General features: G+C 44.1%; 1 protein-coding gene across 1 annotated transcript in view; it reads right to left on the bottom strand.

Moving 5' to 3' along the window:
• The window catches only part of COG5 (component of oligomeric golgi complex 5), a 541,624-nt gene that overhangs the window by 109,360 nt on the left and 415,293 nt on the right, over positions 1–16,971 (bottom strand). Inside the window, exon 15 of the mRNA XM_073619666.1 lies at positions 4,918–5,028. Within this exon, the coding sequence (XP_073475767.1) occupies positions 4,918–5,028 (111 nt within the window). The remainder of the gene's footprint in view (positions 1–4,917; positions 5,029–16,971) is intronic.

Below are 16,971 nucleotides of genomic sequence, written 5' to 3' on the forward strand. Positions count from 1 at the left end.
GAAATGTACTAATACATAGGGGGCTTGTTAGCACCTTATGCGACAGTAATAGAGTTAAAAAAAAAAAAAAAACTTAAAATGTGTAAACAAAAATAATAATTTTTTTTTTTGAAAGCCACGCTACACACACATGCATTGGAATACAAATGCTCACCTAGGGCGCACACACATGCAGTGCATCCGGAAAGTATTCACAGCACTTCACTTTTTCCACATTTTGTTGTTACAGCCTTATACCAAAATGGATTAAATTCATTATTTTCTTTAAAATTCTACAAACAATACCCCAGAACGTGAACAAAGTTTGTTTATAATCTTTGCAAATTTATTAAAAACAGAAAATGAAAAAAAATCACACGTACATAAGTATTCACAGCTTTTTCCATGACACTCAAAATTGAGCTCAGGTGCATTCTGTTTCCACTGATCATCCTTGAGATGTTTCTACAACTTGATTGGAGTCCACCTGTGGTAAATTCAGTTGATCGGACATGATTTGGAAAGGCACACCCCTGTCTATATAAGGTCCCAAAGTTAACAGTGCATGTCAGAGCACAAACTAATCCATGAAGCCCAAGGAATTATCTATAGACCTCTGAGACAGGATTGTATTGAGGCACAGATCTGGACAAGGGTGCAGAAACATTTCTGCAGCATTGAAGGTCCCAATGAGCACAGTGGCCTCCATCATCCATAAATGGAAGAAGTTTGGAACCACCAGGATTCTTCCTAGAGTTGGGCCGCCCGGCCACACTGAGCTATCAGGGGACAAGGGCCTTAGTCAGGGAAGTCACCAAGAACCCGGTGGTCACTCTGACAGAGCTCCATCGTTTCTCTGTGGAGAGAGGAGAATCCTCCAGAAGAACAACCATCTCTGCAGCACTTCACCAATCAGGCCTGTATGGTAGAGTGGCCAGACGGAAGCCACTCCTCAGTAGGAGGCACATGAAAGCCCACCTGGAGTTTGCCAAAAAGGCACCTGAAACACACTCAGACCAAGAGAAACAAAGATTGAACTTTTTGGCCTAAATGGCAAGTGTCATGTCTGAAGGAAACCAGGCACCACCTGGCCAATACCATGCCTACAGTGAAGCATGGTAGTGGCAGCATCATGCTGTGGGGATGTTTTTCAACAGCAGGAACTGGGAGACTAGTCAGGATCAAGGAAAAGATCACTGCAGCAATGTTCAGAGACATCCTTGATAAAAACCTGCTCCAGAGCGCTCTGGACTTCAGACTGGAGTAAAGGTTCTTCTTCCAGGACAGCGACCATAAGCACACAGCCAAGATAACAATGAAGTGGCTACAGGACAATTCTGTGAATGTCCTTGAGTGACCCAGCCAGAGCCCAGACTTGAACCCAATTGAACATCTCTGAAGAGATCTGAAAAAGGCTGCGCACCGACGCTCCCCATTTAACCTAATGGAGCTTGAGAGGTCCTGCAAAGAAGGAGCAAGCATGCTCCGAATACGAAGCCACCTTCTTTGCCCTGCACCCAGGAAGTGACGTCGCTCTCGAGTCCCCAGGGTTCTCCGTTGCTCAGAATAGGCTGCGAGTGCCGGAAACCACCAGTGCGAGCCGCCAGCTGGACCCTAGAGACACAGACACTTAGAGAGACCTCCCCTGGATGATACTGCAGGATAAATTCTGATCACAATGCGTTTACCTGTATTCCCTTTGTGAGTAGTCTGTTTACCGTTATCATCATTAGGAGGTCCTTAATTACTGCACTTAGAGGCGCTATGTGTGCTTTCTTTCCTTTGTGCATCACAGAGACTGCTTCTAGCTCCTTTACACTGACTACCCTAAAAGCTGGATCATAGACTCCTTTGCTTTCTAAAGACTCTAAAAGACTTTTAATATACTTTTTATCTATCGGCAGTGTCCCTCTTACTGAGAGACACCCTTATTTTTAATTATTTCCCAACCTACCTCCTGGGTCTGTACATACTCCCAGGGTCCCTTCCCCATACAAGAGCTGAGTCTCTTTCCTTGTTTGTTTTTAATGGTATTTAAAGCACCACCAATGCACAATTTTGAGTATTCTATTTTGTTGTCATTTCGTGTACATACACAAGATTAAGTTTTGACATATCTGTTAACTATTTACTCAACTCTGTCTTCTTGTTTATATTTACAGGAAATTTGGATCATTCATTGTGTTTTCCTGCAATAAAATCAATTTGAGTGTATTTTTTACAGAAATTACGGGTTAAATAAACAGTTGCATTAATATCTTGTGAAAAAAATATTAACTGACATTATTTAATTCTGTACGTCCTCTGCTTTCAGAAAATATATAATGTTTGGGGGATTCAGTGTTTTATTGTACAAAATGCAAATTGATTGTATGCCCGCACAAATTAAAAAAATAATAACTTTGCCTGTGAAAGAGATAAAATATAGGGAAATGTACTGCATTTTTTTTTGCTGTGAGTATATAATCCAGCTAATTTTATGGAGGACAGGGGATATCGATGATAACCTCACTGATTTTATGGAGATTTACTAAAATGGTTTCAGTTGTTTTATGGGCATAGTAAACCATGCTACTTACAGCATGTTGGTGTGCATTCAAAAAAGGAGATCTATGAAAGTATGGAAACATGTACAATAAAAGTGTCTCCAAAGACTAGCACAGCAAAAAAAAAAAAAAAATGGAAAAGTCGTATTTGGGTTGAAGAAGAAACAATCTCCCCAGGATATGCACACTTTCCTAGCTATACCACATTTCTATGCCAAAGGGCAAAGAGCTCAGTGCTGGACAATACCTATAGCACCAAACAAAGTTTCATCATTTAAACCTACTAGGTAGCCCTCCTTTACCACCTGTACTTTGTAAATTAACATTTCCCAGCACATTTCCCTTTGCTTTCATACCTTACATTTTATGTTTGGTAAAATTTTAAAAAATCCACCTGCATCACATGCATATCTCCCCATCTGTATTCCTTTTCAAACACTTTTTGATCTGACAGAAATACAGTGTGTGCCTATCTTGCTGCCTAATGGACTACAGAACCAATCCCCCACTATTCCCTGTCCCTCTTCACATGCATACATTGATTTTTTTTTCCCCGCAAAACAATATCACTGCCTTAACCATTTTAGCTCAATCCAGGCTGTCACTGATTGCTCTGGTTCCCAATGATAATTGAGAACAAATCAAAGCAATTCTCAATCATTTAAACACTATGACAAAGTAACCACACGCAAGCTTGAAAAAAAAAATGAAGGTACATACAAATAGTTAAAATACATATTTTGTATATATACACAGTATCTCACAAAAGCGAGTGCACCCCTGACATTTTTGTAAATATTTTATTCTATCTTTTCATGTGACAACACTGAAGAAATGACACTTTGCTACAATGTAAAGTAGTGAGTGTACAGCTTGTATAACAGTGTAAATTTGCTGTCCCCTCAAAATAACTCAACACACAGCCATTAATGTCTAAACTGCTGGCAACAAAAGTGAGTACACCCCTAAGTGAAAATGTCTAAATTGGGCCCAATTAGCCATTTTCCCTCCCCGGTGTCATGTGACTCGTTAGTGTTACAAGGTCTCAGGTGTGAATGGGGAGCAGGTGTGTTAAATTTGGTGTTATCGCTCTCACCCTCTCATACTGGTCACTGGAAGTTCAACATGGCACCCCATGGCAAAGAACGCTCTGAGGATCTGAAAAAAGGAACTGTTGCTCTACATAAAGATGGCCTAGGCTATAAAAAGATTGCCAAGACCCTGAAACTGAGCTGCAGCATGGTGGCCAAGACCATACAGCGGTTTAACAGGACAGGCTACACTCAGAACAGGCCTCACCATGTTCAACCAAAGAAGTTGAGTGCACGTGCTCAGCGTCATATCCAGAGGTTGTCTTTGGGAAATAGACATATGAGTGCTGCCAGCATTGCTGCTGAGGTTGAAGGGGTGGGAGGTCAGCCTGTCAGTGCTAAGACCATACGCCACACACAGCAACAAATTAGTCTGCATGGCTGTCTTCCCAGAAGGAAGCCTCTTCTAAAGATGATGCACAAGAAAGCCTGCAAACAGTTAAGACAAGCAGACTAAGGACATGGATTACTGGAACCATGTCCTGTGGTCTGATGAGACAAAGATAGACTTATTTGGTTCAGATGGTGTCAAGCATGTGTGGTGGCAACCAGGTGAGGAAATACAAAGACAAGTGTGTCTTGGGAGTGTCATGGTCTGGAGCTGCATGAGTGCTGCCGGTACTGGGAAGCTACAGTTCACTGAGGGAACCATGTACTGTGACATACTGAAGCTGAGCATGATCCCCTCCCTTCGGAGACTGGGCCGCAGGGCAGCATTCCAACATAACGACCCCAAACACACCTCCAAGAAGCTGAGGGTAAAGGTGATGGACTGGCCAAGCATGTCTCCAGACCTAAACCTTATTGAGCATCTGTGGGGCATCCTCAGATGGAAGGTGGAGGAGTGCAAAGTCTCTGACATCCACCAGCTCTGTGACGCCGTCATGGAAGAGGACTCCAGTGGCAACCTGTGAAGCTCTGGTGAACTTCATGCCAAACAGGGTTAAGGCAGTGCTGGAAAATAATGGTGGCCACACAAAATATTGCCACTTTGGGCCCATTTGTCTGTGTGTTAAATTATTTTGAGGGGACAGCAAATTTACACTGTAGTACAAGCTGTACACTCACTACTTCACATTGTAACAAAGTGTAATTTCTTCAGTGCTGTCACATTAAAAGAAATAATAAAATATTTACAAAAATGTGAGGGGTGTACTGTTATATGCACATAGATTTCCAATGTGTGCAATTTAGAGACAATAGTTTGCTAGTCCAGGAGCTGGAGTTGTGTCTTCTAATGGACAACAACTGAATGCCAATGGGGAGATTGAAAATGAAACCGAGCTTGAGTGGTAACTTACCTTGTGCACTGACTGGTGTAGCCTGTACAATGAATTCACTACTGCCACATTTCTTCTTTGTCCTTCTGTAAGTGGACCTATCACCTGACTTGCTTCTCCTTGTGTGGACAGCTAAAAAAAAACAAAACCAGCAATGATTCAGCACTCCATGTTAAAAAATTAAAATAAATCGCAAACAAAACAGATCGATATTCATATTTTCATTTTTTTTAAATATTGTGAAATAATGTCAATTTCCCTTTTAAAGTCAAACAAAAAAGCCTAACAATGAAAATCGATTTAAAAAAAAATGTGTATTTGTATACTTTTAAAAGCAGGCTCACTTTGAGTTTAAACCACAACTAATAAAGGAAACTTAAATCATAGTGGCATAAGTTAGCAAGAAAGAAGTAGGCTTAGTCCATGAGGAATATTTATTTCAAAGACATGAATTAATGCTTAGGAAAATCATCAAAATGCAGCAGTATGCAAAATTACTTTGCTCTTATTTTGTGAACAATATTTTATAATTTATCCATTATATATTCATCAAAATCATTTAGCCACCAACCAGTGAAAACCAAACTTCCTTTTGCTCTTCTCCATAAATCTTTTGAGAGGTCATCTAACAATATTTAACATTCAATTGTAGGCAGTGAAATATCTGCATACAATTTTTGCCAGTGCAGCAAGGATATTCACTTTCTGTCTTGGGTATTGGTACCAGGCCACATACCAAGAGTTTACCACCATGACAGGAAGTGAAGGGGAATCTCTCCAATGACCCCAAACATTCCCCACTGCAAAAACAAAACAAAACAGCCAATTGCCCCTGTTGGAGACCTTTATGCTAATCCTTTGTCTCAGGGGCACCAGTTAAAGAAAGCAATCTAGCCAGCGGGTTCTCTACATAGGGCCATCTTTAATATTGATTGGACCCTGGGCAAACATTTTCCTGGGGCCCCCCCATGCAATTTCGCCCCCCCCATCATTACACAGGACTCCCTCCCCCATACTACCCAAATCACTACATAGGACCCCCAAAATTGCAGGACTCATCTCCCATACTATCCCCATTATTACACAGGATCCCTCACCCATAATACCCCCATAGTTACACAGAACCCCCCCATACTACATTGCCACTCATTAACCATCAGCGCGCTGCTGCTGTTTCTGCAGAAAGGAGGGGTATTGCTGAGGGTGGAGAAGCAGGGAGGGGGTTATTGTTGGGGGTGGAGAGGCAGAGAGAGGGGTTATTGTTTGGGGTGGAGAAGTGAGGAGGGAGGTTATTATTGAGCTTGGAAAAGTGGAGAGGGGGTTATTATTGAGGGTGGAGAAGCAGGGAGGGGTGTTATTGGGGTGGAGAAGCAGCAGGCATTTGGGTTATTGTTGAGGGTGGAGAAGCAGGGAGGGGGGTTATTATTGAGGGTAGAAAAGCAGGAAGGGGGTTAATGGGGTGGAGAGGCCGGGATTGGGGTTAATGTTGGGGGTGGAGAGGCAGGGAGAGGGGTTGTTGTTTAGGGTGGAGAAGCAGGTAGGGGGCTTATTGTTGAGTGTGGAGGGGGGTTATTGTTTAGGGTGAAGAAGAGGGGAGGGGGGTTATTGTTGAGGATGGAGAAGCGGGAGGGGGGTTATTGTTGAGGGTGGAGAAGCAGAGAGAGGGTTATTGTTGAGTGTGAAGAGGCAGGGAGGGGGGTTATTGCTGAGCCCACAGCTGTCAATCACTGCCCTGCACTACAAAACCCAGCAGCCCTGCCCTTCCCTCCCCTCCAAGAAGTTCTGCAGCAGCAGCCAATAACTGCCCTGCACTACAACATCCAGCAGCCCTCCCCCTCCAAGAAGTTCTGCAGCAGCAGTCAATCACTGTTCTGCACTACAACACCCAGCAGCCCTCCCCTCCTCACATCCAAGAAGTTCTGCAGCAGCAGCCAATCACTGCCCTGCACTCCCCCAAAAAGTTCTGCAGTAGCTGAGACTCCTTGAAAAGTTATCAGGGGTGGAGCCCGGCTCAGGACAGCACACAGTGTCTCCGAGGGAGACAGTATACTGGTTGTGGAGAGCGATAGTTCGGCAGCCCGCAGAGGAGGGATGGGAGGAGCGGAATGCAGCGCGACACAGGGGAAGAGGCTCAGTCCACTCAGACTGAGATAAGGGGAAGGGGCGGGCCAGTAGAAGAGACACTGCTGGGAGATGACTTCACTTAACCGGTGCCGAGCTGGATAGAAAGGAGGAGAAAACAAATGCACTTGACTTATCAGCGTTTGGGGCCCACCAACAATTAATGGGCCCAGGGCAAATGCCCCATTTGCCCTGCGTTAAAGACGGCCCTGTCTCTATAGATGAAATCTACCTGATCAAACAAGGAATGAAAAACAGTCTTTTAGAGAAGCCACGTGTTGAACTCTTATAAGTATGGTCAAAACTGTTCAGACCATTTGTTATTTTCTAGAGTGGAGACGAGTTAGACTATCTGTCGTTTATTGTTGTCTGTGTTTCTGATAGGGGAATTTACCCCCTTAATTTTTCTTGGTGACCAATTTCACTAAGACAAAGTGAGGGGAAATCAAATTTTAGCGTTCTCACCAAGCAAGAAATCAGTATAAATCATCCAATGATGACAAATGTTCCAGTAACAACTGTCTGTGTTAGGAAATGCCCTGATTTTCCTCTCAGATTTCCCCTGATTTCCTGTTTCTAAAATACAGAAAGTGGAGGAAAATATCCCCAGCAAGACAAAAGTAGAACAAATTAGTCTGAACGGAGTTTTAACCTTTACTTATTCTATCTAAAACTTAAAAAAAAAAAAATTATTTAGCTCTACTTAAAGCGGAGTTCTAGCTTCCAGCGGAGTACGCTTCCTCCCCCTTCCGATGCCACGTTTCACAACTTTCGGGGGGGGACCTTTGACAGGTCCCCTTTCCCACTTCCAGAGACGGGACCCCGGCCTTATCTCCCGGAAGTTCGGCCCCCCTACTCCTTCCCCCATTGCCAGACCAATTAGAAAGCGCATGCGCAGCAGGGAACCAGCTGTGAAGCCGAAAGGCTTCACTGCTCGGTTCCTTTACCAGGAATGGTGGCGGCAGCACCCGGGAGTCGATCCAAAGATCGGCTGGGGTGCCAACATAGTAGGCTCCCTGAACAGGTAAGTGACCTAATATTAAAAGTCAGCAGCTACAGTATTTGTAGCTGCTGACTTTTAATTTTTTTCACCCAGGTTGACCTCTTCTCTAATGTCTTGCCTTCCGAGTGGCCACGCCCATTGAAACGCCTGATTTACTTTATTCTGCTAGCGGTAAAAATCACTATAGCAACATAAAATATTGTAGATTATGATACATGAAAAAATTGCTAGTATCATCAATGACCAAAGTACTTTGTTTGAATGAACTTGGGAACCCTGGGCGTCATATATACACGTACCCCTGTCCTTGACTCAAGGTGCTATGCGGACTCCGAGCTCCTCCTCTCCTAATATATCTACATCTCCAACCTAGTTCTCTCTATGTCTCGGGGATCCTCTTCCCCTACCATTACTTCTTTTTTTTCTGCCTGTACCCTTTTCTCATTCCTCAAAACTTCTAGCAACCCTCTCTCTCGGTAAACTATGGTGATTTATTGTTATGCTGTTGATGGTGAATAATTGAATTACGAGTGATTCAAGATTATGCAGAGAACCCCCAATATCTGTTGAACATGCCAGATTCTCTAAAGTGTTGTTAGAACTTTTGTCTCTCTGTACTGGTTCCTTGCTTTCTTTGTTTTTTGTGCAATTTACATAGTGTCACTGTCACTATAGTCACTTATAGTGTCACTGTCTTAATAATCTTTACACTGTATATAAGAAAAATTTATTGAACATAAAAAAAAAAAACATAAAAAAAATATTTTTTTTCTAATAATTCAGACAACCTATGTTCTCTAGTTTAAGACTATGTGGTAATTCTACAGTACTTTGCTGAGAGACACAATAACTTAATGTGGTTCTTAACGCAAGCGTTTTTATTACTGCAATGAATTCTCTGCATTAGAGTGAAAAAAAAACTCCACTACCTGTTCTAGCTCCCAACCCCCCCTCCCCCATCCATAAAAGCTTACCTGAATCCTTTCACCAACCCAGTGCTGTCCCAGCTGTAGCACCGCTCCTCTCTCTTCCTGTTTTCACAGTAGACTGTGAGCAGCGGGAGCCATAGGCAACCGCTGCGGTCAAACTCCTTTTAGGAAGGAGCAGAGGCATGGTTTGCCAGCGCTGTGTGTCTTATGGATGCACATGCCCCCATAGCACGCAGCTTGCTAAGAACTGGCAAGTAAAACCTCTTATTTAAATTTTAAAAAATCCTTTAATATCCAAGGCATTACTAATGAATTCCTACTGGAATCAGTAACCATAAATCACTCTGTCAGGTTACAATGACAGTGAGCCCTTGTAGTTCACCAACTCGGGGTTCCCCAGGGCATGGCATCTAAGCCCCAGACAGCAAGCTTCTTCACCAGGGCCCCTGATGGTGGAGATGGCCTTGTAGCAAGCTGGAACCAGGTTGCAGCCCCAAGGTACGCCCAGTGGAGAATGCAGAGACCACATAGTGAATGCAGAGTACAACAGCAGGAAACTGATAGGAAAATCAGTAAACAAGCTGAGGTCAGGGCACGCGGCAGGCAAGCATAGACAGTAGATGAAGCTGAAATCAGTACATGGGTAGTCAGGCAGCATAAACAAGTAGCACACAGAACTGTGAAGTTGCTCAGGCAAGGAGCGCTGCACAGAGCATGTGTATATATAGGGAAGCAAACAGGGAGATGACCCAGGAAGTGATAGAAGAGAAAAGGATATAAAACCACAGTACAGCAGGCAAACAGAGAAGCCAAACACATGTGAAATGGAGTCACAGATCTAGTAGAACCCTGCAGCAAGGAGGTAAGGATTTCGTAAACAGAAATCTGCAGGTGAGACCATGACACACTCATAATGCTGATTATCCACACCTATCAGAAATCATCTTGTCCATAGACAAGCAGGTCTCATACTAAGTACAGGCAATGAGAGATCTACTTGCCATGCCTGCGAAACCCACCACAGCTTCCATACATGAATCCACTCACTATTAATCACAGCAAAGCAGAAAGCTAATAATTACTTGGAAAAACAATTTTTTTTAAACTAGCATCGCTAAACATAAATAAACAAAATTAGTACAAATATGTCCCAAATGTGTAATATGACCATTACAGATGTATATAATGGCTATTGTTGAAAATGTAAAAAAAGTAGAAAATGTATGCAAATATCTTGATTATATTTTTACAGTCTCAGGACACTAATGCTTTCCTATGTAGCCAATTAGACAGCTTAACTTGAGAATTTGCTACTTGTTTAATCCTCTTTAGCAATGTCAAAGATGTGTAATCCTCAAGAAAGCTAAGCCAGTAAAGTTTAAAAAATGTAGTTTCAGTCATGGCAGGCTTTATTGCATACCAAAATCTGATTTTTGTCTAACCTGTAAAAAAGATTCCTAGAGTATATTACAGGACACAAGAAGTATTCAGGAATGTAAAGTTAGGCTGTCACCTTCAGGTGATTGGACACTGGTAAAGTAAATGTGTTAGGATATCCCTGCATAACCCCACCCACTTCCAGCATGCCTTTAGTTTTGTCAGCAACCAATAGTTGGAATGCAATCATAAGAACAGAGGGGTGGGACCTCTGCCCTGTCATGTACTTCAAGAAAAGGAATTTTAGGGTAATGCAAAAATCCTTCTTTTATTACAGGACACGGGAAGTATTTTGAAATCGAGGGATGTACCCACTAAGTAAGGACAAAGGGTGGGCAATACAGCAAACAAAATGCTAACAGGCCAATGATTAACTACACGTTTTCAGAAAAGACTTAAGTCCGTAGGTCCATTTTGAGAACCTTGCAGCCAAACAGCCTTGAAATCTGTAAAGCAGATGTCTGGTGCTGATAATCCAATGAAGCACTAAATGAGGCAGTGGAGTATGCCCTGACAGGAAAGGGAGTAAGCCTGTGCTTAGGTGCATTGGCTTGAATGATGATTTGTCAAATCCACCTATAGTGGAACAAGAAGCAGGTTGTCCTTTACAGGGACCCTCAAGAAAGGAGCGAAAGAAAGTGTCAGAACTTCTAAGGGAAGCTGTAGTTGAGAGAAATTTGAATAGCATGCACCACATACAATATGAGGGGGAAAATCATCTTGGGACGTTTTGTAGCAGGACAAGAGAAACAATGTCCCAAATAAAGTGGAGGGGGAAAACCACCTTAGGAGGAAAAGAGGTCCTAGATCTTAACCCAGCTTAGTGTAGCACAGGGAATGTCTCCCACCATTTTAGAGCCACCAGCTCAGAAATTCATTCTGCAAAAGTGATAGCAGAACAGCAGACAAGGAAGTATCTCCAATAGATTCAAAGGGTGGTATATGATAAAACAATGACACTAGGGAAAGTACAGAAAGAAGAGTGTAAGCAACACCCTGAATAAAGGTCTTCACTAGAGAGCATGAGGGAAGTGAAAAAGAACAGATAAATTCAGTAGTTGGCCCTGGATGGTACTCACTAGGCGCTGATCCAGTCAAAGGAAGGCAGGATTCAACCCATGAATCGCACCCTGCCACTCAGCATTCTGGGTGCGATGACAGATCTTGTAAGAAGCAGAATCCTTTGCAATGAAAATCATAGGATCAACTAAAGCCAGTAGGCATTAACCTTAATGACCAGAGCTTTAACAGCTTGGCAGTTAAGACAGAAACAATGAAGCAGGATGGATGGCCCACAGTCTGCCAGGAGTCTGACAACATTCAAGTATCACATCCCCCTTGGCTCAGTTCAGTGTAATGAAAGGCAACTGACAGAGGCGGCTCTCTAATTAGGCAATCGCCTAAGGCCCCGCACTCACAGGGGCCTCGTGGCCGCCTAATTTGCCTGTGATCAAACACTGATGTCAACTGTCAAGGTCTCATCACGGAGCGCCCCGGTCCAGTGGCAGCAAGTGCGGGGAGCGGGACAGTAGAGGCAGTGGCTGGATGACAGCACCGGGCTCGGCGGCATGTCCATGTGGGACCCGCAGCTGAGCTGCTCCTTCAGCCTGCGCCGCTCACCCGACCTCTCCGCACCTGCCTCCTATTTGGTTCAGCAGTCGGGGTCGGAGGGAGTCGCTGAAACTATCCAGCTGAGCTGCCCCATGAGTGTGAAGAGGAAGGAGCTCTTATGCTGCATGGCCGACCAGAGAGAACGTGAGTGCCGTGCAGCCTCCCTGTGTGCCTGAAAAGGAGGAGCGGTGGGGAGACTGCACATAGTGGAATTGATTTTTCCATATTCCTCCATGCAGCCGCTGAATGTCTACAGGAGGGAGAGGAGGAGAAGTGATCATTCAGCGGCTGCATGGAGAAATATGGAAAAATCAATTCCACTATGTTCAGTCTCCTCACCGTTCTTCCTATCTAACTTCTTCTCCATCCCTGTGCTCTCCGGCCCTTCCTTGTGCTCCCTGGCTCCGCCCCTCCATGTGCTCCCTGGCTCCTCCCCTCCTGCTCTCCAGTCCCTCCTTGTGCTCCTTGGCTCCGCCCCTCCTGCTATCCAGCCCCTCCGTGTGCTCCCTGGCTCCGCCCCTCCTGCTCTCCAGCCCCTCCTTGTGCTCCCTGGCTCTGCCCCTCCTGCTCTCCAGCCCCCCTTGTCCTCCCTGGCTCCACCCCCATTCTTTCTGCTCCCCTCTCAAGCCTCCCCCAGCGCTTTCCAGCCCCCACCCCTCTTGTGCTCTCCACCTTTCCCAGTTCTCTCCAGCCCCCACCCCCCAGCACTCTTCGCCACCCACCCCCAGCACTCTTTGCCCCCCACCCCCAAGCACTCTTCACCCCCCCAGCACTCTCCGCCCCTCACACCCCAGCACTCTCTGGCCCCCAGCACTCTCCAGCTCCTCCCTGCTCTTTGACCCCCCCCCAGGCTTTCACAGATTGGGACATGGGGCACAGGAGGGGCTGCAGACAGGGACAGGGCTAGAGGTCTCTCACCCTCTTTCCCTCAACCCCCTCTTACTCACCTCCCCCTCTCTTACCCCCTCTCACCCCCTCACTCACTCTCTCTCCCCTTCCTCTCTCTCTCCCCCACTACCCCTCCCTACCCCCTCTCTTTCCCTCCCACTCTCTCTCTCACCACACTCCTCTCTCTTACCCCTTCCCATCACTCCCTCCATCTCCACTACTCCCCCCCTCTCACCCCCTTTTGCGCACCCTCTCTCACTCACCACCTCTCTTTCCCTCCCCCCTCTCTCTCTCTCTTTCCCTCCCCCCTCTCTCCCTCTCTCTCTTTCCCTCCCCCTCTCACTCACAATCTCTTGCTCCCCCTATCTCTTTCCCTCCCCCTCTCTCTCTCCCTCCCCCCTCTCTCTCCCCCTCCCTCTCTCTTTCCCTCCCCCTCTCTCTCTTTCCCTTCCTCTCTCTCTCTCTCTTTCCCTCCCTCCCTCTCCCTTCTCCTCTTTTTCTCTCTCTCCCTCCCCCTCTTTTTCCCCCTCTCGCTCTCCCTCCCCTCCCCCTGCGCTGTGCTGGGATCCCACCACTCTACTTCCTGTGTACGTGGAATGACTCGGTGGCTTGAATTTTTTTTTCCATTATGGGTGTGATTGGGGCTTCATGTGTAAGTTTCGCCTAAGGCCTCACAAAGCCTAGAGCCACCTCTGGCAACTAAATGTCCTTTATCAGGATCCTGTAGAATAGCCAAGGGAATCTCTGGACCTAGAGACAGACTTTGCAGTATGTGGTTGAATCTGGAGGCCAACAGGTCTGTGACCAGTGACCACCCACCCTGCGACAGATTACGTGGTTGACTGAGGAAGCCCAAAAATCTATTCTTCATGCCTGGGATGTGTATGGTAGACAAGGTCAAAACCAGGTCAAAACACAAAGTTCCACCTAAACCATAAACTCCTTGGCTTCTCTTAGAGCTGTGAGACTTCTGGTTCCTACTTGATGGTAGATATAAGCCACAGTCATGTCATTGACTGAATCCAGATCAGATGACCCCTAAGTCAAGAGGTTCCCTTGCTCACATTCACACTATTTTCTCTGGCACCCCACCCCTGTTTATACTACATCCTCTATTATACACAGAGAACGGGAATTGGGGCAAGATTACCCCAGGGACTTTAAAGGTGCTTAAAGTTAGACGTGAGTAGGGATAAAGAAACGTATGCAACGTCTTAACTACATAAAACAATCTTTTATTAATTCAATTTTAATACATAATATCAAAAGGTTAAAAAAACCAATCTCTCAATCTGAAAGATCCAATTTTGACAGAGGAAATGGAAAAAAACACTTAGTAAATACCACTCGACATGTTTCGTTCATTCGTGAGCTGCATCAGGAGTTTTGGTACATATGTGGTATACTAGAGATGAGAGAGACAAAATACAAATCAAATAATGAAAAAAGTAAATACAGTAATATGCTTCTAACATTAAAAGACACGCAAATTAAAAACAATTGTTGCATACATGGATGAAAAATCCAATCAATAAATTTTGACATATTTATAGTGTGATTTGATTAAACAATATAAAAGGATAAATTACAGTAACCATGTATAAATGCCCCCACAGTAACAAACACTACTGCTGGACAAATTAAGTGATTACTTGGATAATCATAAGTAAGACTAGCTTACCAAGCCAATTTCAGAAAATAGATAACGTATTGGTTGTAGATGCAGGCACACAATGAGTCGCATTCACAAAACTGAATAGGTCTCCACTATCTGGATTTCCCAGGCGTCTAAATAAGCCTAATAGTGTTGACATCAATGGCAGTACATTTGATGTATTATTGACCATGCTATAAACGCATGGATGGGGGTATGCTTAGAGTATAAATAGAGCCCCCCAGTGGCTTATTTTTGCCACAGGAGAAACCATATTTGTTTTATCTCCCTTTATATCTTTATTATTAAAGACAATCAACAATATAGTTGTTCTGACAAGATCACTTTGTTGTTCATTAAAAATAACTAAGGGGTATACTGGAGGCTTTGCCCTCTATCAAGATGGCGTCAAGGGCTCCACAGCTTGAGCGACACCTATAAGTGTATATTTCCGACTGCTGACGCATGCGCAGTGGATCCACTTGCGCGGTCGGCGCTTGGATCCCCGACGCCTGCGCACTGAGAGAGGTTAGGACGTACGTTACGTCACACCACCGCCCGCCGTGGTCTGCGTGCCCTTGGGGGAATGCCTCACTGTACATCCGTATCCCGGCGGTGACGTCAGACGCCGCCGGGATGGATGGGACTATTTAGTGCGGCCTCCCAGCCGCTACCATCTGTCAGTGGCTTCTCGGTGTAAAGGGGAGGCTCTGTGTCTCTCTCCCCTTCCCTGCATGCCCGTCCATTCACCAATCCAGGTAATTGATCTTGAGCACTAATCTGCCTATTAGTATAGCCACTCGCTATGCGTGGTGAAAAATGTTTACTGATACCGTTGCATATATGTTTATTTTTTTCTGCAGCCTACTTTTGTGGCATTATTTCGGATCTTCTGCTTTTTAGTTTATGGGCTAATGCTGAGTGTCACCTGTTGGAGACCCTAAAGCAGCTGCTTCATTTGATCTTTGTTATAAGGCTTTATTAGCCCCCAACAATGTACTCTTGATTCAACATAAGGTAATTTACAGTTTGACTTTTGGATTGCTTCAGGTATCCTAAGTGTTTTACTTTATACCTCACTTATTACACAAAAACTTTTTCTATTCAATTCCTAGCCTTTGGCTATATACTCTACACGTAGCCCCTCTGTGACCATAACGCCTGGGAAATCCAGATAGTGGAGACCTATTCAGTTTTGTGAATGCGACTCATTGTGTGCCTGCATCTACAACCAATACGTTATCTATTTTCTGAAATTGGCTTGGTAAGCTAGTCTTACTTATGATTATCCAAGTAATCACCTAATTTGTCCAGCAGTAGTGTTTGTTACTGTGGGGGCATTTATACATGGTTACTGTAATTTATTCTTTTATATTGTTTAATCAAATCACACTATAAATATGTCAAAATTTATTGATTGGATTTTTCATCCATGTATGCAACAATTGTTTTTAATTTGTGTGTCTTTTAATGTTAGAAGCATATTACTGTATTTACTTCTTCATTATTTGATTTGTATTTTGTCTCTCTCATCTCTAGTATACCACATATGTACCAAAACTCCTGATGAAGCTCACAAATGAGCGAAACATGTCGAGTTGTATTTACTAAGTGTTTTTTTCCATTTCCTCTGTCAAAATTGGATCTTTCAGATTGAGAGATTGGTTTTTTAACCTTTTGATATTATGTATTAAAATTGAATTAATAAAAGATTGTTTTATGTAGTTAAGACGTTGCATACGTTTCTTTATCCCTACTTACTTCTAACTTTAAGCACCTTTAAAGTCCCTGGGGTAATCTTGCCCCAATTCCCGTTCTCTGTGTATTCTATATATGGGATGCGGTGCTAAGGGTTAACTGTCTCTGCCCTCTTCATACCATACATCCTCTATTAGTCCATCACCATCCACATACAATTTTTTCTGACAGGGCCATTCATACTGTTTTCTGTAAGCTCACTAACCATGGCCCACACTAGATTCTTTGGAATGTATCCCCTTACCATCTACACTATGTTCTCTCCCTCTACCATTTATCAGGAAGTACTCCCTGCACACACTGGCAGCTTTCTCCCTATCGACATTATGGTTTCTAGCAGCTCCCCCAGTCTACAACAATTCTCTGGCACTTTGTCGGGTAACCTCACCCACTCTACATTCTCTGTTAACTCTCCACTCACGATCTTCTCTCACTGTATTTTTGGAAGTATTCCTGAGCTTATAAAGTGATGTCCTTCACAGAATCATGCCTGTTTTTAATGCATTGCCATCTGAGGGCCCAACGATCACAGGCATCAAATATTGTAGTTTGGCCTTGTCTCTTGCGCCCAGAGATTTATTCAAATTCTTGGACTCTTTTGATGATGTTATGCACTGTAGATGATACTATATTGAAAGTCTTTGCAATACTATGTTAAGGAACATTTTAAAATT

The sequence above is a fragment of the Aquarana catesbeiana genome, linkage group LG03 (genome assembly GCF_042186555.1).
Source record: "Aquarana catesbeiana isolate 2022-GZ linkage group LG03, ASM4218655v1, whole genome shotgun sequence".
NCBI lineage: Eukaryota > Metazoa > Chordata > Amphibia > Anura > Ranidae > Aquarana > Aquarana catesbeiana.